The sequence below is a fragment of the Scyliorhinus torazame genome, chromosome 27, assembly GCF_047496885.1.
Source record: "Scyliorhinus torazame isolate Kashiwa2021f chromosome 27, sScyTor2.1, whole genome shotgun sequence".
NCBI lineage: Eukaryota > Metazoa > Chordata > Chondrichthyes > Carcharhiniformes > Scyliorhinidae > Scyliorhinus > Scyliorhinus torazame.
The window spans coordinates 14,451,434-14,479,086 of NC_092733.1; the positions used below are offsets into that span (position 1 = coordinate 14,451,434).

The following is a 27,653-nucleotide window of genomic DNA, read 5'->3' on the forward strand; positions in this document are numbered from 1 at the left end:
CATGTCTACACAGCTTACCGAACATGTGCAATCCTTTCACAGCAACCAGATAATATCCCCTGTAATCTTATCAGTGTCTTTGCAACATCTGTCACAATGTCATCCAGGGAGCATGTTTAAATGAAATGAAACTTTTACTTTGCATAACATAACTGTCAAAATAGTTTGTTTTGCATAAACAAAACTGTCAAAAACTATGAATTATACTGTGGAGATGCCGGCGTTGGACTGGGGTGAGCACAGTACGAAGTCTTACAACACCAGGTTAAAGTCCAACAGGTTTGTTTCGATGTCACTAGCTTTCGGAGCGCTGCTCCTTCCTCAGGTGAATGAAGAGGTCTGTTCCAGAAACACATATATAGACAAATTCAGAGATGCCAAACAATGCTAGGAATGCGAGCATTAGCAGGTGATTAAATCTTTACAGATCCAGAGATGGGGTAACCCCAGGTTAAAGAGGTGTGAATTGTCTCAAGCCAGGACAGTTGGTAGGATTTCAACAGACCCCATCTCTGGATCTGTAAAGATTTAATCACCTGCTAATGCTCGCATTCCTAGCATTGTTTGGCATCTCTGAATTTGTCTATATATGTGTTTCTGGAACAGACCTCTTCATTCACCTGAGGAAGGAGCAGCGCTCCGAAAGCTAGTGACATCGAAACAAACCTGTTGGACTTTAACCTGGTGTTGTAAGACTTCGTACTATGAATTATACTGTGACAGAATGGTCAAATGAAAGGGGAAAAATTTAATTCGAGAAGATGTTCTTGAAAACCCACCTGAAAATATTTTTTTTGCATTATGTGGAGTGTTAACATTTGTAACATCCACATCTGTAAAATTCCCAATCGCTGCTTGCATCGAATTCCATCCCTTGTCTTTCTGGGGTTCACTAGAGACAACTGGCCCACTTGGAAAATGGAAGTTTCCCAATTCGCTAACAAGGGTTCTGTTTCCTCTTTCACTGTGTGGTGACAGCACCGGAGATTGTTCCACCTTTAATTCATGATGTGGAGATGCCGGCGTTGGACTGGGGTGAGCACAGTACGAAGTCTTACAACCTGTTGGACTTAAACCTGGTGTTGTAAGACTTTGTACTGTGCTCGCCTTTAATTCAGGCAGCAAAGAGCTCCAGCCCATTTTCTGGTCCAATGAGCAGTGTGGGCTGTTTCTAAAGAGGAAATTGAAAGTGAAAGAAGAACCCGATACAAATCTGACACAACGAGGAGCAAATGGAACAGCAGGCACACTAACTCAGATCCTTTTTATTTTTGTGAGGGAATTTGCCACCATGCATCAAGGCATCCAAGAAGACGAAATTGAGGTACCCTTTGTAATAATAGTAACAATGGCTTTCTATCAGGGCTCGATCAGTGGCAAACAAGGGCTCGTCAACAGGGAAGGAGTCAATTTGTGGTGATGGGAGTTCAGAACAAGGCACCTTAGCCTTAAAATTAGGACAAGGCCATTCACCATGAAGCTAGGAAGTAATTCACGGAAAGGCTTATAGAAATCTGATCCCCCAAAAGGTTGTTTCAGGGGTGGGGGGAAGGGGGGTCAATTTAAAATTACAAAACCATGTTTGATAACATTTTTGTGTGATTATGAAAGGATGATGGAAGGGCAGCACGGTGGCGCAGTGGTTAGCACTGCTGCCTCACGGCACCAAGGTCCCAGGTTCAATCCCGGCTCCGGTTCAAACATTCTCCCCGTATTTGCGTGGGTTTCGCCCCCACAGCCCAATGAGGTACAGGGTAGGTGGATTGGCCACGCTAAATTGCCCCTGAATTGGAAAAAATTAATTAAGGACGGCAGATTTCCTTCTCGAAAGAACATTAATGAACCAGATGGGTTTAAACTACACTGGATCGTGGAACAGTCTCAAGGCACTGTAAAGATCCCCCTTGATCCTAAAGTTGGTCAGCTCCCAACCCGATGGAGTTTTACTCCTTTGTAGCAGGGACATAGGATTATTAGTTGCGGGGAGGGGGGGGGGGGGGGTGAGGGCGAGGCTGGCAAGAGCACCCGTGTCTGCTTGGGAAGGGAAATGGCTACGTTGCAACATTTTTAGTGTTGTTTCCTGTGAGTTAATGTGGCCTTGAAGATAGACAACCATTTCCTCGCTGCTGACGAAAGAGCTTTTGATGCTCATGCAAACTGTTTTAAACATTATTTATTGCATGGCGCACAGTTGACGGGAATCAAACTTATATAATCGACGAGCATTAAAAAGGCAGCTGTTTCGAATAGTCCACGATGCTAATACATTGCGGATTCTATTACACAGGGATGTTTGTGAATCAAATTACATTGTGAATAACAATGTAACATGGATTATGATACATATACTGTACATGTAATTGTATCGTTTTTCCAAGGTCCGCCTTTAATACTCTCGCAGACCACAGGTTGGGAACCACTAAGATAGACAGACGACTGTTTGTTTTAGTTACTCATGAAAAGTTGCAAAACAAGTTGCAAATGTAGCTCCCGGGGACACCTCAGCGCTTAAAGTCAAACGTTGCGTTGGGCTGTCTGAACTCACGTATAGATGGGTGGGGCATGCCGTTATTTTGCTTAAATGGATAAAGGAGGGGAATGAAAATGAAATGAAAATCACTTATTGTCACAAGTAGGCTTCAAATGAAGTTACTGTGAAAAGCCCCTAGTCGCCACATTCCGGCGCCTGTTCGGGGAGGCTGGTATGGGAATAGTGGGGTGGGATAGTGGGGTGGAGGGGGTGGGAAGCAGCCATGGGCACTGATTGCTGTGCTATGCTGGAACGTGCTGGAGCGCAGACATGTAATGGGCTGTGCTGTGATGCTCCCAGAGTCGAATAGCCCGCTGGTGACCTGTAAGTGAAGAAGGACTGGGTGCTGTCACCCAATCAGCAGATAGCTCCTTTAGGAGCAGAGAGAAGCTGGAAATTAAACCAACTTCATATTGGCAAAAAGGGGACATGAAGACTTGCATTTCTATCGCACCTCCCACAACCCTACGATGCCCCAACTCGCTTCACACCCAATGAAGTATTTTTGACCTGTCGCCACGCTTGTAATGTCCATGTTCATATTTTAGAGGGAATGTTTATTTCTGGGAAGATTGTTGCTGTCAAGTTAGGGTCAGTAAAACGCTGGGCTGTAGAAATTTACAGAGCAGCTGAATGGAATGGTCTTCAGGAAGCTACCCATCTTTATTTAATAGAGTCAGAATGGAGGCGATGGAGCCATTAGCAGGTGGGACTATTTCACTGGCAAACTGTGGAGACAAGGGGGTGAAACCCCCCCCAGGGACTCCCTTAATAGGGAGATCCCACCCAGGGACCCCTTTATAGAGATTGTCCCCGGGACCCCTGAACTAAAGGATCCCCTCACAGAGCCCCCCTGATTGAAGCCATTCATTAATTTATAACAGTGGTCTGTGATTGACAGCTTCCTCAAAACAGCTGCAGACAGGGAAGCCCAGTGATGGCGTGTAGGTAGAGGTCGCACGTTGGGTGTTGCCTGTAGGTGGAGGTCGCACGTTGGGTGTTGCCTGTAGGTAGAGGTCGCACGTTGGGTGTTGCCTGTAGGTAGAGGTCGCACGTTGGGTGTCTCCTGTAGGTGGAGGTCGCACGTTGGGTGTTGCCTGTAGGTAGAGGTCGCACGTTGGGTGTTGCCTGTAGGTGGAGGTCGCACGTTGGGTGTCTCCTGTAGGTGGAGGTCGCACGTTGGGTGTTGCCAGTAGGTGGAGGTCGCACGTTGGGCATCTCCTGTAGGTGGAGGTCGCATGGTGAGTGTCTCCTGTAGGTGGAGGTCGCACGTTGGGTGTTGCCTGTAGGTGGAGGTAGCACGTTGGGCATCTCCTGTAGGTGGAGGTCGCATGGTGGGTGTCTCCTGTAGGTGGAGGTCGCACGTTGGGTGTTGCCTGTAGGTGGAGGTCACACGTTGGGTGTTGCCTGTAGGTGAAGGTCGCACGTTGGGTTTGCCTATAGCTGGAGGTCACACGTTGGGCGTCTCCTGTAGGTGAAGGTCGCACATTGGGTGTTGCCTGTAGGTGGAGGTCACACGTTGGGCGTCTCCTGTAGGTGAAGGTCGCACGTTGGGTGTTGCCTGTAGGTGGAGGTCGCACGTTGGGTGTTGCCTGTAGGTGGAGGTCGCACATTGGGCATCTCCTGTAGATGGTGGTCACATGTTGGTGGTCTCCTGTAGGTGCAGGTCGCACGTTGGGTGTTGCCTGTAGGTGGAGGTCGCACGTTGGGTGTTGCCTGTAGGTGGAGGTCGCACGTTGGGTGTTGCCTGTAGGTGGAGGTCGCACGGTGGGGTGTTGCCTGTAGGTGGAGGTCGCAAGTTGGGTGTTGCCTGTAGGTGGAGCTCACATGGTGGGTGTTGCCTGTAGGTGGAGGTCGCACGGTGGGTGTCTCCTGTATGTGGAGGTCTCACGGTGGGTGTCTCCAGTAGGTGGAGATCGCACGGTGGGTGTTGCCTGTAGGTGGAGGTCGCATGTTGGGCGTCTCCTGTAGGTGGAGGTCGCACGTTGGGTGTTGCTTGTAGGTGGAGGTCACACGTTGGGTGTTGCCTGTAGGTGGAGGTCAGACGTTGGGTGTTGCCTGTAGGTGGAGGTCACACATTGAGTGTTGCCTGTAGGTGAAGGTCGCACGTTGGGTGTTGCCTGTAGGTGAAGGTCGCACGTTGTTTGTTGCCTGTAGGTGGAGGTCACACGTTGGGTGTCTCCTGTAGTGAAGGTCGCACATTGGGTGTTGCCTGTAGGTGGAGGTCGCACGATGTATGTCTCCTGCTCGAGACTCTAGTTTTTGGACTTTAATGTCCGGTTTCAGGAACAGTTTTTGAGCTGGTGCAGGAGGGTATAAGGAAGGTGGGAGATGGCAAGGAGAGAGCGAGTGAAAGTCCGCCGTCGAGTGAACGGTGACTCCGCCGGGAAGGAAGATGGCGGAGGCTGGCTCGTTGGTGGGGCCGCCCCCTCACGGTGAAAACTCTGACCGAGGTGATGGCCGGGGAATTTGAGAGGCAGTTTACCAAGCACACGGAGGTGCTGTGGAGGGAGATGATAACTGCGATCAAGGAGTGGGTGGAGGAGGTGGTTTCCCTTGGTAAAGGCAGCAGTCTTGAATGTAATGTTCTTTGAACGAACACAGGATATCCTGAAGGTGGAGGGTGAACGGCCAGAGGTCGTAGTACACATAGGTACTAACGACATAGGCAGGAAGGGGCATGAGATCCTGCAGAAGGAGTTCAGGGAGTTAGGCAGTAAGTTAAAAAGCCAGACCCCTAGGGTTGTAATCTCAGGATTTCTCCCTGTGCCACGTGCCAGTGAGGCTAGAAATAGGAGGATAGTGCAGATAAACACGTGGCTAAATTGGTGGTGTAGGAGAGAGGGTTTCAGATTTCTGGACCATTGGGATCTCTTCCGAGTCAGGTGGGACCTGTACAAGAAGGACGGGTTACATCTAAACTGGAGTAACACTGATATCCTGGCTTGGAGGTTTGCTAGAGTCACTCGGGAGGATTTAAACTAGTATGGGAGGGGAGTGGGAACCAGAGAGCTAGCTTAGAAAGTGTAATAACTTAAAGGGAAATAGAGAACAAAAATAAGAGAACAACATCACCCTGTCTGCTCAAACGCAATGGTTTGATGTATTTGTTTCAACGCCAGAAGTATAGCGGGTAAGGAGGATGAATCTAGAGTACTTATTAGTACTTGGAATTATAATGTTGTGACTATCACAGTGGACGGGCAGGATTGGCAGCTGAACGTTGGAGGATATAGATGCTTCAGGAGAGATAGAGGGGGATGTAAAAGGGGTGGGGGAGTAGCATTACTGGTTAAGGAGAATATTGTAGCCGTACTGCAGGAGGACACCTCAGAGGGCTCATACAATGAGGCAACCTGGGTAGAGCTCAGGAACAGGAAGGGGGTAATCACAATGTCGGGGGTTTATTACAGGCCCTCCAACTGCCAGCGAGTGATAGAGGAGTTGATAGGTAGAGAGGTTTTGGATAGGTGCAAAAGTAACAGGTTTGTTGTGGTCGGGGATTTTAATTTCCCCTATATTTACTGGGACTCACTTCGTGCTCGGGGTTTGGATGGGACAGAGTTTGTAAGGTGCATCCAGGAAGGCTTCTTGATGCAATTCCGTAGGTTTTCGGGTACTTTTGGACAGGGATGAGGGTAACCCTCACGTTAAGGTGCTAAACTGGGAAAAGACAAATTACGATAACATTAGACAGGAATTGAAGAATTTGGATTGGGTGCGGCTGTTGGATGGTAAATCAACATCGGACATGTGGGAGTCTTTGAAGCGACAGTTGATTAGGGTTCAGGAAAGTCATGTTCCTGAGAGAACGAAGGTTAAATATGGGAAGTTCAGGAAGCATTGGATAACGAGGGATATTGTGAACTTCGTCAAAAAGAAAGAGGAGACTTTTATACGGTCTAGAAGGGTGGGGACAGTCAAAATCCTTGAGGAGTATAAAGAAAGTAGGGAGGTACTTCAGTGGTAAATTAGGAGGGTTAGGAGGGGTCATGAAAAGTCCTTGGCAAGTAGGATTAAGGTGAATCCCAAAGCTTTTTATTCATATGTAAAAAACAAGAGGGTGGCCTGGCATTTAATCCAGACAAATGTGAGGTAATGAATTTTGGTGGGTCTAACATAGAGGGGAAATATACTGTAAATGGCAAAACTCTTAGGAATATAGAAAGTCAGAGAGATCTGGGCGTGCAGGTTCAGAGGTCTTTGAAGGTGACAACACAAGTGGACAAGGTAGCCAAGAAGGCATACGGAATGCTTGCCTTCATTGGACGGGGGCATCGAGTATAAAAACTGGCAAGTCATGCTACAGTTGTATAGAACCTTGGTAAGGCCGCACTCGGAATATTGCGCTCAATTCTGGTCGCCACACTACCGGAAGGATGTGGAGGCTTTGGAGAGGGTGCAGAGGAGGTTTACCAGGATGTTGCCTGATCTGGAGCGTGTTAGCTATGCGGGAGGCTGAATAGACTTGGACTGTTTTCATTAGAAAGACGGAGGTTGAGGGGTCTCATAGAGGTCGACAAGATTATGAGGGACATGGATAGAGTGGATGGGCAGGCACTCTTTCCCAAGGTGGAGGGTCAGTCACCAGGGGGCATAGATTTAATGTCCATGGGGCAAAGTTTAGAGGAGATGCGCGAGGCAGGTTTTTTACACAGAGGGTGGTGAGTGCCTGGAACGCGTTGCCAGGGGAGGTTGTGGAAGCAGATACATTAACGGGGTTCAAAAGGCAGCTTGACAAACTCATGGATACGGTAGGTATAGAGGGATACGGCGCTAGGGAGTGCTGAGGGCTTTGGCAAAGGTTGGTATCATGACTGGTACAGGCTTGGAGGCCGAATGGCCTGTTCCTGTGCTGTATTGATTGGGCTGATGGGGAATCTCGATATTGTCGTGTGAAGAAAGAACACCAGACTTTGTTTTATAAACAAAGCTATTTATTACTACACTCAAGAATAACTAAAATATCTGAGATGAATACAGTTGGAAATAAATGTTTAACACTAATTTACACCAAGATACTACAGAGCTGCTCTAATATGTGACTGCTAGCAATTCCTAACAAACACCTCCTGATGGAGCACATGGTGCAGCTGCTTCCCAGGACTGCGTACTCGCCCCACCTGCTGGTCGGATGCTAGAACATATAACTTATAATACTCATACAGATCATGATAAACTACTCATATTATTTACAGATTACAGTCAACCTATCATCATATTGAAAGCGTTAGCTGAGAAAGGCGAGGGGGGCGGTTTATGAATTCTGGGAGAAGGCAGGGTAGCATTGGGGCAGCACAGTAGCATTGTGGATAGCACAATTGCTTCACAGCTCCAGGGATCCCAGGTTCGATTCTGGCTTGGGTCGCTGTCTGTGCGGAGTCTGCACATCCTCCCCGTGTGTGTGTGGGTTTCCTCCGGGTGCTCCGGTTTCCTCCCACAGTCCAAAGATGTGCAGGTTAGGTGGATTGGCCATGATAAATTGCCCTTAGTGTCCAAAATTGCCCTTAGTGTTGGGTGGGGTTACTGGGTTATGGGGATAGGGTGGAGGTGTGGACCTTGGGTAGGGTGCTCTTTCCAAGAACCGGTGCAGCCTTGATGGGCCGAATGGCCTCCTTCTGCACTGTAAATTCTATGGTATGCTGGCCGACCAGCTCAGCAGCGGCGAGGGAGATAGTTCGGGTATGGGATAAGGTCGATAAGTTGGTGGCGGCTCCAGAGCAGATTAATGAAACATTTGAGGAATTGTACAGGGACCTGTATAGGTCGGAGCCGCCAGAGGAAGAGTGGGGGCTGAGGGAATTTCTGGATGGGCTGGTGTGTCCGAGGCTGAGAGAGGAATTTAGGGCAGGGTTGGAGGAGCTGGTTGGGGAGCAGGAGGTGAAGGAGGCGATTGGGAGGATGCAGGCAGGAAAGGTGGCAGGGCCCAATGGGTTCCCGGTTGAATTTTATAAGAAATTGAAGGACAGGTTGGCGCCGTTGATGGTGGGAATTTTTGAGGATGAGATGGCTAGGGCAGTCTTGCCGCAAACAATGGGGCAGATTTCCATCTCGCCGTTGTTAAAGAAGGACAAGGAATCGGTGGAGTGCGGGTCGTCTAAGGCCAATATCTCTGTTGAATGTAGATGCCAAGATACTGGCAAAGGTGTTGGTGTTAAGGTTGGAAGGGTGTCTGCCGAAGGTGATCCGGGAGGACCAGACGGGGTTTGTGACAGAAAGGCAGTTGTTCTCGAACGTGAGGAGGTTGCTAAATGTGGTTCTGTCTGCAGCGGAGAGAAAGGAGAGGGAGGTGGTGCTGGATGGAAGCAGAGAAGTTATTTGATCGGGTGGAGGGGAGTCATTTGATGGCGGTACTGGAGAGATTCGGGAGTGGGTCGAGGTTGATGGCTGTAGAAGGGGCCAATAGCGAGTGTTCACACTAACAACACAAACTCAGGGGATTTTGCATTGCACCTGGACCCATGTCCCCCCTTCTGTTTGTCTTGGATATAGAGCTTGTGGCCATTGTGCTGAGGAGCTCGTTTTGTTGATAGTGAGGGGGGGGGAGGGGGCGCGGTGGAAATAGGGTGTCCCTATGTGCCGATGATCTGCTATTGTATATTTCGTAACCGAACGTTATGTTCAGTGGGAAGTATAATGGAACTGCTCCAGAGATTCGGGATGTTTTCAGGCTATAAATTGAATTTTGGGAAAATCAAGTACTTTATGGTCTCCCCACCGGGAGCGGGGGTGGGGTGCGGGGGCTGCCATTCCGCTTGGCGGTACTCCACTTTAGGTATTTGAGGGCTGGGATTTGGCAGGGCTCTGGAAGTTTAATTTCAGTAGTTTTGTGGGGATGGTGAAGGCTGATTGGCTGAGGTGGGACAATCCCCCTCTGTCGTTGGCGGGCCGTGTGCAGCCAGTTAAAATCAATGTTTTGCCGTGATTCGTGTTTTTGTTTCAATGTCTGCCGGTCTTTTTACCCAAGTCTTTCTGCAGAGGGCGGACAGGCTGGTCTCCTCGTTTATTTGGGGACAGGCGGGGCGGGGGCGGGGGTGGCTAGGCTCCGTAATTCGCTGTATTACTATTGGGCGGCAAATGCGGAGAAGGTGCGGGGCTAGAGCAAGAAGGGGGGGGGGTTGATCTATGGGTGAGGATGGGGTGGGCTATGGCAGGGGGGTCGGGATGGTGGCCGCTGGCAACGGCCTCGCTCCTAATGGCCCCAGGAAAGTATTTGGCCTGTCCGGTGGTGGTGGCCACGTTGAAGATCTGGAGGCAGTTTGGACAACATTTTAGGCTGGTGGCCGGGTCAGGGGGCTGCCGATTAGGGGGAATCATGGGTTTGAGCCGGGGAGGCTGGATGCGAGGTTTTGGGGTTGGGAGGAGAAGGATGAAGGAAATAAGGGATTTGTTCCTCGGGGGGTGATTTACGAGTTTCGAGGAGTTGGGAGTGAAGTACGGGTTGGTGCGGGAGGAAGGGTTTAGGTACATGCAGGTGTGGGACTTCGCGAGGATGGTTTTTCCTGACCTTCCCGATAGCTCCTCATGGTTGGAGGCAGTGCTGTCCGCGGAGGGTTTGGAGACAGGAGCTGTTTTGGCGATTTACGGGAAGATTTTGGAGGAAGAGAGGGTGTCCATGGAGGGGATTGAGGCGAAGTGGAAGGAAGAGCTGGAGATGGCACTGGAGGAGGGATTGTGGTGCGAGGTGCTGCGGAGGGTGACTGCCTCGACCTCGTGTGCGAGGTTGGGGCTGATACAGCTGAAGGTACTGTACAGGGAGCACCTCACAAAGTCAAGGTTGAGCCGGCTGTTCGAGGGGGTGGAGGATGTCTGTGAGCGATGTGGGAGGGGCCCTGCGAACCATGTTGATATGTTTTGGCCCTGCTCGAAGCTGGAGAGGGATTGGAGGATGGTGTTTAGTACAATCCCAGGGGTCTTACTCGAGGAGGTGGAGCCCGGGCGTCGAGAGGCCAAATTCGGGGTGTTGGACCGGCCCGAGTTACAGGCGGGTGCGGGGGCAGATGCCTTCGCCTCGCTGATCGCTCGTAGGCGGGTGTAGTCAGGGTGGAGGTCAGCATCTCCATCCTGTACCTCGGTGTGGCGGGGGTACTCGCTTGAGTTCCTGACCCTGGAAAAGGATCATAATTTGCATAAATTTGCATGGCAAGGGATACTTCCTGATTTGTGCTCCCAAGGGGAATGTAAATTGGTCGCAATTCTCCTCCAGCGGGAGAACATAGTCCCAAATCTTGCCCACGATGTCTACACTGCTTGCAGAGACGTGGAGCCCAGAGAAATGTTTTGTTTTGGGGGTTAGAACTAAATTCGTTCAAAAGCATTCAATAACCCTGAACGGTGACAATGTCTTTTTTTTTCAATTTCTTCCAATTAGGGGTAATTTAGCGCGGCCAATCCACCTAACCTGCACATCTTTGGGTTGTGGGGGCGAAACCCATGCAGACTTGGGGAGAATGTGCAAACTCCACACAGACAGTGACGCGGGGCCGGTATCCACACTCGGCGCTGTGAGGCAGCAGTGCTAACCACAGCTCTACCTTGCTTCTCTAAACGGTTACATTGTCATGGAGATATGTGAAACTTAAGAAGATTCTCTGGTTTCAATTTGTCTGTGAGTATGCGAGGAGAGGGAGTTGTTTGCCGTTTGGACCTTCTGTTTGTGGCTCACAGAGGAATCCTGGAAGCTGATGGCAGGATCCAGGCAGTTAGGGCTCAGTGAAGTCCTGGGGAGCTGAGATGATGGTGGATGGTGACTGATTCTGCGCCAAGCAGTTAAGGCTCAAAGAAGATCTGGGAGCCATTTATAGCTCATTACAGCTGGGCGACTGGGGTTCAGAGAACCCCAAGGGCAATGCCACCCTGGTTTGCAGAAGAGTTGGAATTGTGCCGGTATTTAGAGGTAGGAGAGCAACTTTGTGAATCCCATGGAGTGCAGTGTCGGGAGAAGAGATTTAACATTGGGAGGTGAGCAGTCACTCAGGCAGACCATCGGGATGGCTTTTGGGAGAATGAAGAACCCAGGTCTTTGAAAATGAAGAGTTTAATAAGTTGATCATAAGGGAGACATCGTTGATGATGTTATGATTCACAACGGTCACCGATGTCTGGGTGTGTTGCTTAGAAATCCGTGGGATCTGTCTTGGTTGCATCTGCCATTTAATGTGCAAATGGTGTGTTCAACCACAGTTTGCCTGTTAATTCATGTTTATCTCATGTGTATTCTGAATGTTGGGGTGATTGGTGATTGGGGGATGAATGTTGGCCGAGTGGAAATCACGGAGAGGTGAAGATAAACTGAGATTGTGCCGAGAGAGTGAGTAAAAGGTGATTGTAACAATTGCACATTTGTATCTCTTCAGGTGCCACTTTGCCCAGTACCTTTTAAGTAATGGGTGATTCATTTTTTTGAATGTCTCCTGGCACATTGCCTTTGAAACCTGTGGGCAGCACGGTAGCATAGTGGTTAGCACTGTGGCTTCACAGCACCAGGGTCCCAGGTTCGATTCCCTGCTGGGTCGCTGTCTGTGTGGAGTCTGCACGTTCTCCCCGTGTCTGCGTGGGTTTCCTCCGGGTGCTCCGGTTTCCTCCCACAGCCTAAAGACGTGCAGGTTAGGTGGATTGGCCGTGCTAAATTGCCCTTAGTGTCCAAAAAAGGTTAGGAGGGGTTATTGGGTTATGGGGATAGGGTGGAAGTGAAGGCTTAAGTGGGTCGGTGCAGACTCGATGGGCCGAATGGCCTCCTTCTGCACAGTATGTTCTATGTTCAAAACCTGCAAATAGTGCAGGGCATTGGAGGTCAGGTCAGCATGCCATAGTTAGATTAAAATGTTGGTTTATGTCTATCTTTTGAACAAAGCTCGTCATGGTAAGGTCAAAAAAATGTGACCTTGGCTAGTGATAAATTTTTATAAAGTGAGATTGGCAGAAAATCAAAGAGACAGTTCGAGTCCTTCATGCCAGTGGGTACGGGGAGTGAGTTAAGCAGAAACACTGAGGTCCTGGCATTGATCCTCGAATATTCCTAAAGTAGCCAACATTCAGACATCGTTGGAAGCAGTTTCAATTGCAACTTTCCAAAAAAAAAAAGGATTGGATCTGTAATTGATCCCAGCTATTGAGAAAGCACAAAGGAATGAAAATGATTGGATAGCTCTTCAAAAGACACAGCACAGGCTGGATGGACCGAATGGCCTTTGGTGCTGTATGAAGCCATGGTGGCGGCAGGCAAGATTTCCACTTCTTAGCCAAAGGTTTCTTTTGGAGGACCTCCCGCACCTCCATCTCCGCCACCTAGAGAGCAAAGGCCACAGGGGCAGGGGAAAGGAATCGCCCCCTGAGTCACACACCATCCTGACTTGGATATATATTGTTGCTGGGTCAAAATCCTGGAACTCCGTACCTAACAGCACTGTGTGAGGAGCGCCTTCAACAGATACACTGCAGTAGTTCAAGATGAAGCTTCACCAACCCTTCCCCAAGGGCCTTCTGAAAGCCAGCCTTTGCCAATGATACCTACACCCACTTGCTGTAATTGCAGCTGTATGTGGAGCCCGGTAAGTCCTTGCCTTCCATCTTTGTACAAATGCCTCGTGTCAGCTGAGAAATGTTAGTTTGGTTCAATAGCCGTCCATCTAAAGGTTTGTGTATGAGTTCAAACCTCACTCTGGGCGATGGACCCTAGGCTGACACTTTCCAGTTGAGGAAGTGTCTCATTATTCAGTGACTCTGTCTTTCCAACGAGATGATGACCCGTTTAGGTGAGTTCCGCAAATTGCCCAGAGCATTCTTCGAAGGAGTGTGGTGTGTGGGGAATGGGTTGGTGGGCAGGAAAGTTCCTGGAGTCCTGGCCAGCATTCATCGCTCAAAGGGCAGCACAGTGGTGCAGTGGTTAGCACTGCTGCCTCACGGCACTGAGGACCCGTGTTCGATCCCGGTCCCGGGTCACTGTCCGTGTGGAATTCCCCCGTGTCTGCGTGGGTCTCCCCCCCCCCATGTCTGCGTGGGTCTCACCCCCGCAACCCAAAGATGTGCAGGGTAGATGGATTGGCCACGCTAAATTGCCCCTTAATTGGGGGAAAAAATAATTGGGTACTCTAAAAAATTTTTAAAAGTTAGTCTCGGTAATGATGACCAGGAAACCATTGTTGATTGTTGTCACCCAATCAAGCAGAGTGACTGGACGAAGTAGGATTCCTCCACCCAAATAGAACCCGCCTCTGGGCTATCAACGAGGCAAAGGCGAGGACTGTCATGAGGGAGTGCCTTTAAGAACTGGATGTTTAAGCAATGTACCTTTAAGAAAACAGTGATGTCATAGAGTGGGTGGAGCTCAGCTCAGTTCAGCCATTTTGAAGTTTGGTTTTGCAGTTTTAAAAGTGCCTGGCTGGTTTGCTGTGAGCAGTTTAAAAGTAGAAAACCAGTTTGAGACAACAGCTTGAGAAGTTCTGTTTTGCTGAGATCTGCTTGAAGAGAGAAAGTCAGGTTTGAGAAAGCAGCGTGGGTGTGTCTGTGAGTTTCCAGAGAGTTGCATGAAGAAAGCAAGGTGCTGAAGCTGAAGTCACCCAAGCTAATATATCTCTGCCATTCTACAGAAAATATATATATCCTTTAACCCGATGTGATACTGTTTAAAGGTGTTAAGTCTCTTGGAAGTTTGAAGGAACATTTTAAGGAAGTATTTACTGTTGCAATATTTTCTGAGTTATCTTTGAAGTAAGGGGTGTTAAGGGATCCAATGTTTATTTAAGATGTTAAGTTGAGTTCATGGAATAAACAATGTTTTGTGTTTAAAAACCCATGTGTCCATAATTGAAATACCACATCTAGTGAACAAGCCGCGTGCTCGGAAAAGCAACAAATCCATTAAAGGGAGAGGTTGGTTGAACTCCATGATACATTTTGGGGTTCTGAAAACGCCTCGCCCATAACAAGTGGGGGCTCGAGGGGGATAAAAGTCTATCTATTGGATTGGCTTTTGTGAACTTAAAGACAGTGAAGGATTGTTGCTTTTCCGGTATTTTAGTTTAAGTGGGGAGAGTGTTGTGAACAATGGCTCTTTCAGAGGCTCAGAAGTTTTTTGGGGTGGAGAATGTTACACGTAGTACTTTACGGACAGAAACGAAAAGCAGACTGTTAGATTTGGCAAGAACATTGCAGTTAACATTACCTGACAAAATACGAAAAGATGAGGTGATTATGGCGGTGGGTAAGCATTTAAAGTTGCCTGAGATGAGTTTGATTCATTGGAAATGGCAGAAATTCAGTTGCAAATTAAACAAATGGAACATGAGAAAGAATTAAAGCCGCTGGCATACGAGAGTGAGAGAGAGGAAAAAGAAAGAGAAAGAGAGAGAGAGAGAGGAAAAAGAAAAGGAGAAAGAAGAAAGGAGAAAAGAAAGAATAGCCCTAGCAGAAAAAAAAAGAAAAGAAAGGGAGATACAGATCAGGGTAAAAGATAAAGAGAGGGAGTTTGAACTTCAGAAAATGGCCATGAAACATGACAATCAGTTAAAATTGGCAGATGTAAAGGGAAACGTACAGTTGGATGATAGTGATGAGGATAGTGAGAAAGAGCGTCATAGTCGAAGTCTTGGTGGGAATCTATTTAAATATGTCCAAGCATTGCCAAAGTTTGACGAGAAGGAAGTGGAAGCCTTTTTCATTTCATTTCAGAAGGTAGCTAAACAAATGAAATGGCCCCAGGACATGTGGGTGTTACTGATTCAAACAAAGCTGGTAGGTAGAGCTAGTGAAGTGTTTGCATCACTACCGGAAGAGGTATCTGGAACGTATGAGGAGGTGAAAAAATCCGTCTTAAATGCATATGAGCTAGTGCCTGAAGCCTACAGACAAAAGTTTAGAAATTTAAGGAAAGAATTTGGTCAAACATACATGGAGTTTGAAAGGCTCAAACAGAGTAATTTTGATAGGTGGACAAGGGCTTTGAAAATAGACCAAATGCATGAAGCTCTCATGGAAATTATACTTTTGGATGAGTTTAAAAATTCAATTCCTGATGTAGTGAGAACTCATGTGGAAGAACAGAGGGTTAAAACTGCGAGATTAGCAGCAGAAATGGCAGATGATTATGAATTAGTTCATAAATCAAAGATTGGTTTCTGACATCAGTTTCAGCCGGTGAGGGATAGAAACTGGGGACATGAAAAATACTCAAGTGGTAAAGGTAAAGGTGATCTGATGGGAGACAATAAAGAGAGTGTACCTCAGATTTTTTTTTTTAATCCAGGAGGGTGGAAAAGAAATGAAAAGTTTCAGATGTTTTCACTGTAATAAACTAGGCCATGTAAAGTCACAGTGTTGGTGGTTGAAGAAAAGCACTGGGAAGGCTGATGTGGTAAAACAGGATAAGACAGTGGGGTTTGTTAAAGTGGTAAAGGAAAGCCCAAGGGAAGCGAAGGAAGTGCAAACGATTGTACAGCCTGTTCAAGAAGTAATTGTTAAGAAGGTGCCAGATGTATTTAAAGAGTTTACTCATGTGTATCAGGAGGAGCAGGTAAAGAAGTCACAATTTCAAAAGATACAGGGGCTAGTCAACCTTTAATGGTAAGAGATGAGGAATTATGTAGTTTGGGAAGAATGTTACCAGAAAAGGTGGTGATATGTGGAATTCAGGGTGAGAGGAGTAATGTTCCATTATAAAAGGTAAGGTTGGAAAGTCCAGTGAAGAGTGGTGAAGTGGTAACAGGAGTAATAGATAAACTATCTTGTCCAGGAATACAATTTATCTTGGGTAATGCTATAGCTGGATCGCAGGTGGGAGTGATGCCTACTATGGTTGATAAGCCATTGGAAAACCAGTTAACTGATGTGTTGAAGGACGAATATCCTGAGATTTTTCCGGATTGTGTAGTAACAAGGTCGCAAAGTCACAGGTTAAGACAAGAGGAGAAATCAAAGAGTGAAGATGAAGTTGAAGTACAATTATCAGAAACTATTTTTGATCAGATGGTTGAAAAAGAACAAGAACAGGTGGAGGATGAGGCAGATATTTATAGTTCAGGAAAATTGGCGGAGTTACAACAGAAGGATGTAGAAATTAAATGGATATATATGAGGCTTCCGGTTGCGGCGATGCACTGCTAAGCCGCACGTTTCGGCAGCTCCCGTTCTAACGGACTTTTGGGCCCTTTTCGGGAGCCCCAACGGAAATTTTTTCAGACCAAACCCAGTGTGGGGTGACGAAGGAAGGTGCCCCCCCGGGTGTGTATGGAAAAGACCAGTGACAGTGGCCAGATTGCGAAGGATCCTCTGGAGCAGCGGCAGAGAAGAGAAGGAAGAAGCAAGATGGCGGCGGATGGAGCCCAGGCGACATGGGGCCCAGACCAGCAGGAATTCCTCCGACGGTGTGTGGAGGAACTAAAGAAGGAGGTGCTGGCGCCGATGTTATTGGCAATCGATGGGCTGAAGGAAACACATAAGGTCCAGGCGATAGAGCTCCGTGGAGTGAAGGCAAAGGCAGCCGGAAACGAGGATGAAATACAGGGCCTGGTGGTAAAAACGGAGACGCATGAGGCGCTACATAAGAGGTGTATCGAAAGGCTGGAAGCCCTGGAGAACAGCTCGAGGAGGAAGAACCTCCGGATTCTAGGTCTCCCCGAAGGAACGGAGGGAGCTGACGTTGGGGCTTATGTGAGCACGATGCTCCATACGCTAATGGGAGCTGAGGCCCCATCGGGCCCCCTGGAGGTGGAAGGGGCTCATCGGGTCCTTGTGAGAAGACCAAAGGCGGGAGAACTACCAAGGGCGATAGTGGTGAGATTTCACCGCTTCACGGACAGAGAGGCTGTTTTCAGCTGGGCCAAGAAGGTACAGAGTAGCAGGTGGGAGAATGCGGTGATACGAGTGTATCAGGACTGGAGCGCGGAGGTGGCGAGAAGGAGGGCGAGCTTCAATCGGGCCAAGGCGGTGCTTCACAGGAAGAAAATAAAATTTGGGATGCTGCAGCCGGCGCGATTGTGGGTCACGCATCAGGGCAAGCACTACTACTTCGAAACGGCGGATGAGGCATGTACCTTCATCCAAGAAGAGAAACTGGACTACAACTGAGAGACTGATGTTGGGGGGGAAACAACAAGGTTGTGATACAGGAGTGTAACTTGGGGAATGGGAGGTTTATAATATTGAAACGATAGATGGGGAATTTCTCTCCTCTAGATGGGGGGGCACGGAGAAATGTGGGCGCCGGTGGAAAAAGGGACTGAGAGGGGGGATGGGGAATGAGGGAGCTGCGCCATAGGGGGCGGGGCCGATAGGAAAGCGCGGGGTTTTTCCTGCGCTATGGAGATGATGGCGGGCAGATAGCCGCAGGAAGGAAGAGAGTTCCACACGCAGGGGGGTCAAAGAGAGAACGGGGGAAGCCGGGGTCAGTTAGAGTTAGCAGACTTTCGGAAGCAAAATGGGGGGAGTAACCATGCTAGATGGGGATCTAGCGGGGGGGGGGGGGGGGGGGGTGGGGGGGGGGGGGACTAACTGGGTTGCTGCTGCTGAGTGCAAGGGGGAGCTGGCAAGAGAAGAGGTGGTCGGGACGGGAAGGCGCCGCCTGGGGGATGGGTGGGTGCACGTGACCCGGACGGGGGGGCTGGCCGAGAATAGGGGATGGCTAGTCGGCGGGGGGGGGGTGGCTCCCCAATCCAGCTGATCACGTGGAATCTGAGAGGCCTAAATGGGCTGATTAAGAGGGCCCGGATGTTCGCGCACTTAAAAAGACTGAAGGCAACGTAGTCATGCTTCAGGAGACGCATCTGAAGGTGGCGGATCAGGTTAGGTTAAGGAAAGGATGGGTGGGACAGGTGTTCCACTCAGGGTTGGACGCAAAAAATAGGGGGGTGGCGATACTGGTGTGGAAACGGATGTCGTTCGAGGCTAAGAATATAGTGGTGGATAACGGGGGTAGATATGTGATGGTGAGTGGTAGATTGCAGGGAAAGGAGGTCGTGATGGCAAATGTATATGCCCCGAACTGGGACGACGCGGTATTTATGAAGTGGATGCTGGGACGTATCCCGGACCTGGAGGTGGGAAGCCTGGTAATGGGGGGGGATTTCCATACTGTGCTGGATCCAGGGTGAGACCGGTTTAGATCCAGGACCGGAAGAAGGCCGGCAGCGGCCAAGGTGCTTAGGGGGTTCATGGAACAAATGGGGGGAGTGGATCCGTGGAGATTTGCTAGGCCGTCGGCCAAAGAGTTCTCCTTTTTCTCCCATGTCCATAAGGTATACTCCCGGATAGATTTCTTTGTTCTGAGTAAGGCACTGATCTCGAAGGTGGCAGGAACGGAGTACTCGGCCATAGCCGTTTCAGACCATGCCCCGCACTGGGTGGATCTGGAACTAGGAGAGGAGAGGGAGCAGCGCCCACTCTGGCGACTGGATGTGGGGCTATTGGCGGATGAGGGGGTCTGTGGAAGGGTGCTGGGATGTATTGAGAGATACCTGGAGGTCAATGATGATGGTGAGGTTCAGGTGGGGGTAGTATGGGAAGCGCTGAAGGCGGTGGTTAGAGGAGAGCTGATCTCCATTAGAGCTCACAAGGAGAAACAAGAGGGCAAAGAAAGGGAGAGATTAGTGGGGGAGATTTTGAGGGTGGATAAAAGATATGTGGAGGCCCCGGACGAAGGACTATATAGAGAGAGGCGAAGACTTCAGACGGAGTTTGACCTGCTGACCACAGGAAAGGCAGAGGTACAGTGGAGAAAGGCACAGGGGATGAGATACGAATATGGGGAAAAGGCGAGCCGGCTGCTGACCCACCAACTTCGCAAGAGGATAACGGCGAGGGAGATTGGGGGAGTTAGGGATGAAACGGGAACTACGGAGCGGAGAGCAGGGAAGGTAAATGAGGTGTTTCAGACCTTTTATGAGAGGCTATATAAGTCCCAACCCCCGGAGGGAAAAGAGGGAATGCAACAGTTTCTGGACCAACTAAGGTTCCCGAGGGTGGAGGAGCAGGAGGTGGCAGGTCTGGGGGCGCCAATTGAGGTGGATGAGGTGACTAAAGGACTGGGGAACATGCAGGCAGGTAAGGCCCCGGGACCTGACGGGTTCCCGGTGGAATTCTACAGGAAATATGTGGACCTGTTGGCCCCGCTGCTGGCGAGAACCTTTAACGAGGCCAGAGAAGGGGGGATACTACCCCCGACAATGTCGGAGGCGACGATATCATTAATTCTGAAGCGATATAAAGATCCGCTGCAATGCGGGTCATATAGGCCTATCTCACTCCTAAATGTAAACGCCAAGCTGCTGGCAAAAGTGCTGGTGATGAGGATTGAGGATTGTGTCCCGGGGGTGGTGCATGAAGACCAGACAGGGTTTGTAAAGGGGAGACAATTGAATGTCAACGTTTGACGGCTGCTGGGGGTGATAATGATGCCCCCAGCGGAGGGGGAGGCAGAGATACTGGTGGCGATGGATGCGGAGAAGGCATTCAATAGGGTAGAGTGGGAGTATTTATGGGAGGTGGTGAGGAGGTTTGGGTTCGGGGAGAGGTTTGTCAGATGGGTCAGACTCCTATATGGGGCCCCAGTGGCAAGTGTAGTCACAAACCGGCAAAGGTCGGAGTATTTTCGGCTACACAGGGGAACAAGGCAGGGATGTCCCCTGTCCCCATTACTGTTCGCGTTGGCAAATGAACCACTGGCCATAGCGTTGAGAGACTCTAAGAAATGGAGGGGGGTGGTTAGAGGGGGAGAGGAACATCGAGGCAGGGAGGAAGGCATCGAGCGAGGGAACCGTGGTTTACCAAAGAAGTGGAATCTCTTGTTAAGAGGAAGAAGGAGGCCTATGTGAAGATCAGGTGTGAAGTTTCAGTTGGGGCGCTTGATAGTTACAAGGTAGCGAGGAAGGATCTAAAGAGAGAGCTAAGATGAGCAAGGAGGGGACATGAGAAGTATTTGGCAGGTAGGATCAAGGAAAACCCAAAAGCTTTCTATAGGTATGTCAGGAGTAAAAGAATGACTAGGGTAAGAGTAGGGCCAGTTAAGGACAGCGATGGGAAGTTGTGTGTGGAGTCTGAAGAGATAGGCGAGATACTAAATGAATATTTTTCGTCAGTATTCACTCAGGAAAAAGATAATGTTGTGGAGGAGAATGCTGAGACCCAGGCTAATAGAATAGATGGCATTGAGGTACGTAGGGAAGAGGTGTTGGCAATTCTGGACAGACTGAAAATAGATAAGTCCCCGGGGCCTGATGGGATTTATCCTAGGATTCTCTGGGAAGCCAGGGAAGAGATTGCTGGGCCTTTGGCTTTGATTTTTATGTCATCATTGGCTACAGGAATAGTGCCAGAGGACTGGAGGATAGCAAATGTGGTCCCTTTGTTCAAGAAGGGGAGTAGAGACAACCCCGGCAACTATAGACCAGTGAGCCTCACGTCTGTGGTGGATAAAGTCTTGGAGGGGATTATAAGAGACAAGATTTATAATCATCTAGATAGGAATAATATGATCAGGGATAGTCAGCATGGCTTTGTGAAGGGTAGGTCATGCCTCACAAACCTTATCGAGTTCTTTGAGAAGGTGACTGAACAGGTAGACGAGGGTAGAGCAGTTGATGTGGTGTATATGGATTTCAGTAAAGCGTTTGATAAGGTTCCCCACGGTAGGCTATTGCAGAAAATACGGAGGCTGGGGATTGAGGGTGATTTAGAGATGTGGATCAGAAATTGGCTAGCTGAAAGAAGACAGAGGGTGGTGGTTGATGGGAAATGTTCAGAATGGAGTTCAGTTACAAGTGGCGTACCACAAGGATCTGTTCTGGGGCCGTTGCTGTTTGTCATTTTTATCAATGACCTAGAGGAGGGCGCAGAAGGGTGGGTGATTAAATTTGCAGACGACACTAAAGTCGGTGGTGTTGTCGTCAGTGCGGAAGGATGTAGCAGGTTACAGAGGGACATAGATAAGCTGCAGAGCTGGGCTGAGAGGTGGCAAATGGAGTTTAATGTAGAGAAGTGTGAGGTGATTCACTTTGGAAGGAATAACAGGAATGCGGAATATTTGGCTAATGGTAAAGTTCTTGGAAGTGTGGATGAGCAGAGGGATCTAGGTGTCCATGTACATAGGTCCCTGAAAGTTGCCACCCAGGTTGATAGGGTTGTGAAGAAGGCCTATGGAGTGTTGGCCTTTATTGGTAGAGGGATTGAGTTCCGGAGTCATGAGGTCATGTTGCAGCTGTACAAAACTCTGGTACGGCCGCATTTGGAGTATTGCGTACAGTTCTGGTCACCGCATTATAGGAAGGACGTGGAAGCTTTGGAATGGGTGCAGAGGAGATTTACCAGGATGTTGCCTGGTATGGAGGGAAAATCTTATGAGGAAAGGCTGATGGACTTGAGGTTGTTTTCGTTAGAGAGAAGAAGGTTAAGAGGAGACTTAATAGAGGCATACAAAATGATCAGGGGGTTAGATAGGGTGGACAGTGAGAGCCTTCTCCCGCGGATGGAAATGGCTGGCACGAGGGGACATAGCTTTAAACTGAGGGGTAATAGATATAGGACAGAGGTCAGAGGTAGGTTCTTTACGCAAAGAGTGGTGAGGCCGTGGAATGCCCTACCTGCAACAGCAGTGAACTCGCCAACATTGAGGGCATTTAAATGTTTATTGGATAAGCATATGGATGATAATGGCATAGTGTAGGTTAGATGGCTTTTGTTTTGGTGCAACATCGTGGGCCGAAGGGCCTGTACTGCGCTGTATCGTTCTATGTTCTATGAGTGTCACTCTACGCAGATGACTTACTGCTATATGTTGCGGACCCTGTAGAGGGGATGACAGAGGTTATGCAGATATTGAGGGAGTTTGGAGCGTTTTCGGGATACAGGCTAAATATGGGGAAGAGTGAGCTTTTTGTAATACACCCCGGGGACCAGGGAAGAGGAATAGACGCCCTACCGTTAAGGAGAGTGGAAAGGAGCTTCCGATATTTGGGGATCCAGGTAGCCAGGAGCTGGGGAACTCTACACAGACTTAATCTGACACGGCTGGTGGAGCAGATGGAGGAGGATTTCAAGAGGTGGGATATGCTGCCGCTCTCATTGGCGGGCAGAGTGCAGGCGGTAAATATGATGGTTCTCCCGAGGTTTCTTTTCGTGTTTCAATGTCTCCCCATCCTGATCACAAAGACCTTTTTCAAGAAAATAGACAGGAGCATTATGAGCTTTGTGTGGGCAGTGAAGACCCCGAGGGTAAGGAGGGGGTTCCTGCAGCGTAGCAGGGACAGAGGGGGACTGGCGTTGCCGAGCCTGGACGACTACTACTGGGCCGCCAATGTGGCGATGGTTTGTAAGTGGATGAGGGAGGGAGAGGGGGCGGCGTGGAAGAGGCTGGAGATGGCGTCCTGTAAAGGAACGAGCCTAAAGGCGCTGGTGACGGCGCCGCTGCCATTCTCCCCAAAAAGGTATACCACAAACACAGTGGTGGTGGCAACCTTGAGGATCTGGGGGCAGTGGAGGCGACACAGGGGGGTGACGGGTGCCTCGGTGTGGTCCCCGATCAGGAATAACCACAGGTTTGGCCCAGGAAGGATGGACGGAGGGTTCCAGAGCTGGCAACGAGCAGGAATTAGGAAACTGAGAGATTTGTTTATAGACGGGACGTTTGCGAGCCTAGGAGCGCTGGAGGAAAAGTATGAGTTGCCGCCGGGGAACAATTTCAGATCCATGCAAGTGAGGACGTTTACGAGGCAACAGGTGAGGGAATTTCCGCTGCTCCCGACACAGGGGATCCAAGATAGAGTGATTTCCGGGGTATGGGTCGGGGAGGGCAAAGTGTCTGAAATATATCAGGAGATGAGAGACGAGGGGGAGGCGATGGTGGAGGAGCTGAAGGGAAAATGGGAAGAAGAGCTGGGAGAGGAGTTTGAGGAGGGTCTGAGGGCTGATGCCCTAAGCAGGGTAAACTCCTCGTCTTCGTGTGCCAGGCTTAGCCTGATTCAATTTAAGGTTCTACACAGAGCACATATGACGGGAGCAAGACTGAGCAGGTTCTTCGGAATGGAGGACAACTGCGGGAGGTGCTTGGGAAGCCTGGCGAACCACACACACATGTTTTGGTCATGTCCGGCACTGGATGAGTACTGGAGGGGAGTGGCAAAGGTGATCTCAAAGGTGGTGAAGGTCCGGGTCAAGCCAGGCTGGGGGTTAGCGATATTTGGGGTAGCGGAAGTGCCGGGAGTGCAGGAGGCGAAAGAGGCCGATATTTTGGCCTTTGCGTCCCTGATAGCCCGGCGAAAGATCTTACTCATGTGGAAGGAAGCGAAACCCCCCGGCGTGGAGGCCTGGATAAACGATATGGCAGGGTTTATAAAACTAGAACGAATAAAACTTGCGCTGAGAGGATCGGCTCAGGGGTTCTCCAGGCGGTGGCAACCGTTCCTTGACTATCTCGCGGAACGTTAAGGGAAAATAGATCGTCAGCAGCAGCAGCCCGGGGGGGAGGGGGAGGGGGGGAAAGCACTATTTTTTGTTACTTTGTTAGTTCACTATATTATTTAAATAATGTTATTTATCAGTTACTGTACTATTTTTATGTTGATTTGTAAAATGGAAAAATTCTGTTTGAAAACGTCAATAAAATATATATTTTTTTAAAACGGATATATCAGAAAGCATAAACGGAAGAGGAATCTGAGAGTACACCAGAGTGTTAGTACCGTAAAAGTGGTGTCTTGATGAGAAAATGGAGACCTGTACATATGCAGGCGGATGAAAAGTGGGCAGAAGTTCATCAAGTCGTATTGCCGGTAGGGTATAGAAAGGAGGTGTTGCGAGTTGCACATGAGGTACCAGTGGGAGGTCATTTGGGAATAAGGAAAACTCAAGCTAAAATCCAGAAACATTTTTATTGGCCTGGACTACATAAAGATGTAGTTAAATTTTGTCAGTCGTGTCACACATGTCAAGTGATAGGGAAACCTCAAGCAGTGATAAAACCAGCGCCTTTAATACCCATTCCTGCATTTGTGGAACCTTTTACAAGGGTCCTAATCGATTGTGTAGGACCGCTTCCTAAAACAAAAAGTGGGAATCAATACATTTTGACTGTAATGGATGTGCCTACAAGGTTTCCAGAGGCCATTCCAGTACATAATATTACAGCTAAAAGGATTGTGGAGGAGTTACTTAAATTCTTTACTAGATATGGACTACCCACAGAAATTCAATCGGATCAAGGAACAAATTTTACTTCAAAGTTATTCAAAGAAGTTATGGATAGCTTAGGAATAAAACAATTTAAATCAACTGCGTACCATCCAGAATCGCAGGGAGCGTTAGAAAGGTGGCATCAGACATTAAAAACAATGTTGAGGGCGTATTGTCAAGTTTATCCAGAGGATTGGGATAAAAGAATCCCATTCGTATTGTTTGCAATTAGGGATGCACCTAATGAGTCAAGCAAATTTAGTCCTTTTGAACTAATTTTTGGTCATGAGGTAAGAGGACCACTTAAATTGATTAAGGAAAAATTGGTGGGTGAGAAATCGGAAATTACACTATTGGATTGCATGTCAAATTTTAGGGAACGATTAAATAGAGCAGGTGAATTGGCTAGACAACATTTGAAAGTTGCACAAAATGTGATGAAACGGGTAGCGGACAAGAAATCCAAAGTTCGTAGCTTTGCCAGTGGGGATAAAGTTTTAGTGTTGTTCCAGTGGTAGGGGAACCTTTAAAAGCTAGGTTTTGTGGACCGTATCAGATTAAAAGGAAATTAAGTGAGGTGAATTATGTGGTAAAAACACCAAATAGAAGGAAGACTCACCGAGTGTGTCATGTGAATATGCTTAAAAGGTACTTTGAAAGGGAGGGAGAGAAAAAAGAGGTTCTAACTCAAAAAGAGGTTCGAACCAAATGAATGAAAATGAAAATCGCTTATTGTCACGAGTAGGCTTCAATGAAGTTACTGTGAAAAGCTCCTAGTCGCCACATTCCGGCGCCTGTTCGGGGAGGCTGGTACGGGAATTGAACTGTGCTGCTGGCCTGCCTTGGTCTGCTTTAAAAGCCAGCGATTTAGCCCAGTGGGCTAAATCCAGATGACTGTGAATTTGACATACCTCAAATTAAATTGGAAAATGAGGATCTTCTTAAAAATTGGGATGAATTGTTAAGTTACCTTCCAGAGGAAAAACGAACTGACCTGAAAGAGTTATTGATATCACATGGGCAAGTTTGTAGAGATAAATTGGGAAGTACTAAAATGGCTATTCATGATGTGGTGTGAGCAATGCTGTTCCTATCAAACAACATCCATATCGACTTAATCCTTTAAAATTGGCACAGGTTAATAGAGAGATTGAGAATATGCTGAAGAATGGCATAATTGAAGTGGGTTGCAGCCAATGGAGCTCACCCATAGTGATGGTACCTAAACCAGATGGTACCCAACGGTTGTCTGTGGACTATCGAAAGGTGAATGCAGTTACAAGAACGGACTCTTATCCTATCCCACGTTTGAAGGATTGCATTGAGAAAGTGGGACAATCAGCTTTTATTTCCAACTTCCAGACATGGAAAGAACATTTAAAACATCGTATGGAGTTCTTCGATCGACTTCAGGAGGCGGGCTTGATGATGAACCTAGCCGAAAGTGAATTTGGAGAAGCCCGAATCACTTTCCTTGCGGAATTTCCAATACCTTCAAGACGAAGGGAAATAATGCGATCTCTTAGCATGAATGAATTTGATCGACCCTTTGTGCAAAAGATTTGTGGCGTGATTACTCCACTGATGGAATTGCTAAAGAAACCTAAAAAATGTCAATGGACCGCACACGTTCAACAGGCATTTGACTGCCTGAAAGCTGTGATCACCAATGTTCCTGTATTGGAGAATTGCAAGGGACTTTGTGGTCAGATTGAACTAAATTACCTGATTCTGAAGAGAAATGCCGAGGAGTAGAGGAATGGATGGATTGTGCAGAGACTTTGTTCAAAGAGACTGTCAATCGAGAAGGATTTCGGTTGGAGGAAGAAGAGCAAAGAAAAATGGATTATACCTGTTTGTGTGTTGTTTTTTAAAAAAAAACGAAAAGGTATATTTACTGTATACATTTCTTAGTGGATGGTGCAAAAGTGAAAAATGAAACCATCTTGAAGTTGATGTGTTTTTTTTTTTCTTGGGGGGTGGTGTCATGTGAGCGTGCCTTTAAGAACTGGATGTTTAAGCAATGTACCGTTAAGAAAACAGTGATGTCATAGAGTGGGTGGAGCTCAGCTCAGTTCAGCCATTTTGAAGTTTGGTTTTGCAGTTTTAAAAGTGCCTGGCTGGTTTGCTGTGAGCAGTTTAAAAGTAGAAAGCCAGTTTGAGACAGCAGCTTGAAAGGTTCTGGTTTGCTGTGATTTGCTTGAAGAGAGAAAGCCAGGTTTGAGAAAGCAGCGTGGGTGTGTCTGTGGGTTTCCAGCGAGCTGCAAGAAGAAAGCAAGGTGCTAGGGCTGAAGTCACCCAAGCTAATATATCTCTGCCATTCTACAGAAAATATATATATCATAGAATCATAGAATTTACAGTGCAGAAGGAGGCCATTCGGCCCATTGAGTCTGCACTGGCTCTTAGAAAGAGCACCCTACCCAAGCCCACACCTCCACCCTATCCCCATTACCCAGTAACCCCACCTATCCCCATTACCCAGTAACCCTACCCAACACTAAGGGCAATTTTGGACACTGAGAGCAATTTAGCATGGCCAATCCACCTAACCCGCACATCTTTGGACTGTGGGAGGAAACCGGAGCACCCGGAGGAAACCCATGCACACACGGGGAGAATGTGCAGACTCCACACAGACAGTGACCCAAGCCAGGAATCGAACCTGGGACCCTGGAACTGTGAAGCAATTGTGCTAACCACAATGCTACCGTGCTGCCCTTTTTAGAGAGGGAACAGTTGCTAAGTAAATCCTTTAACCTGATGTGATACTGTTTAAAGGTGTTACGTCTGTTGGAAGTTTGAAGGAACATTTTAAGGAAGTATTTACTGTTGCAATATTTTCTGAGTTATCTTTGAAGTAAGGGGTGTTAAGGGATCCAATGTTTATTTAAGATGTTAAGTTGAGTTCATGGAATAAACAGTGTTTTGTGTTTAAAAATCCACGTGTCCGTAATTGTAATATCAC

At 48.2% G+C, this 27,653-nt stretch overlaps 1 protein-coding gene across 1 annotated transcript in view; it reads left to right on the plus strand.

The window, feature by feature from the left end:
* The first annotated feature begins 1,155 nt into the window (after positions 1-1,155).
* The window catches only part of LOC140403228 (shiftless antiviral inhibitor of ribosomal frameshifting protein homolog), a 47,015-nt gene continuing 20,517 nt past the window's right edge, over positions 1,156-27,653 (plus strand). The window contains exon 1 of the mRNA XM_072490990.1: positions 1,156-1,324. Within this exon, the coding sequence (XP_072347091.1) occupies positions 1,292-1,324 (33 nt within the window). The 5' untranslated portion in view covers positions 1,156-1,291. The remainder of the gene's footprint in view (positions 1,325-27,653) is intronic.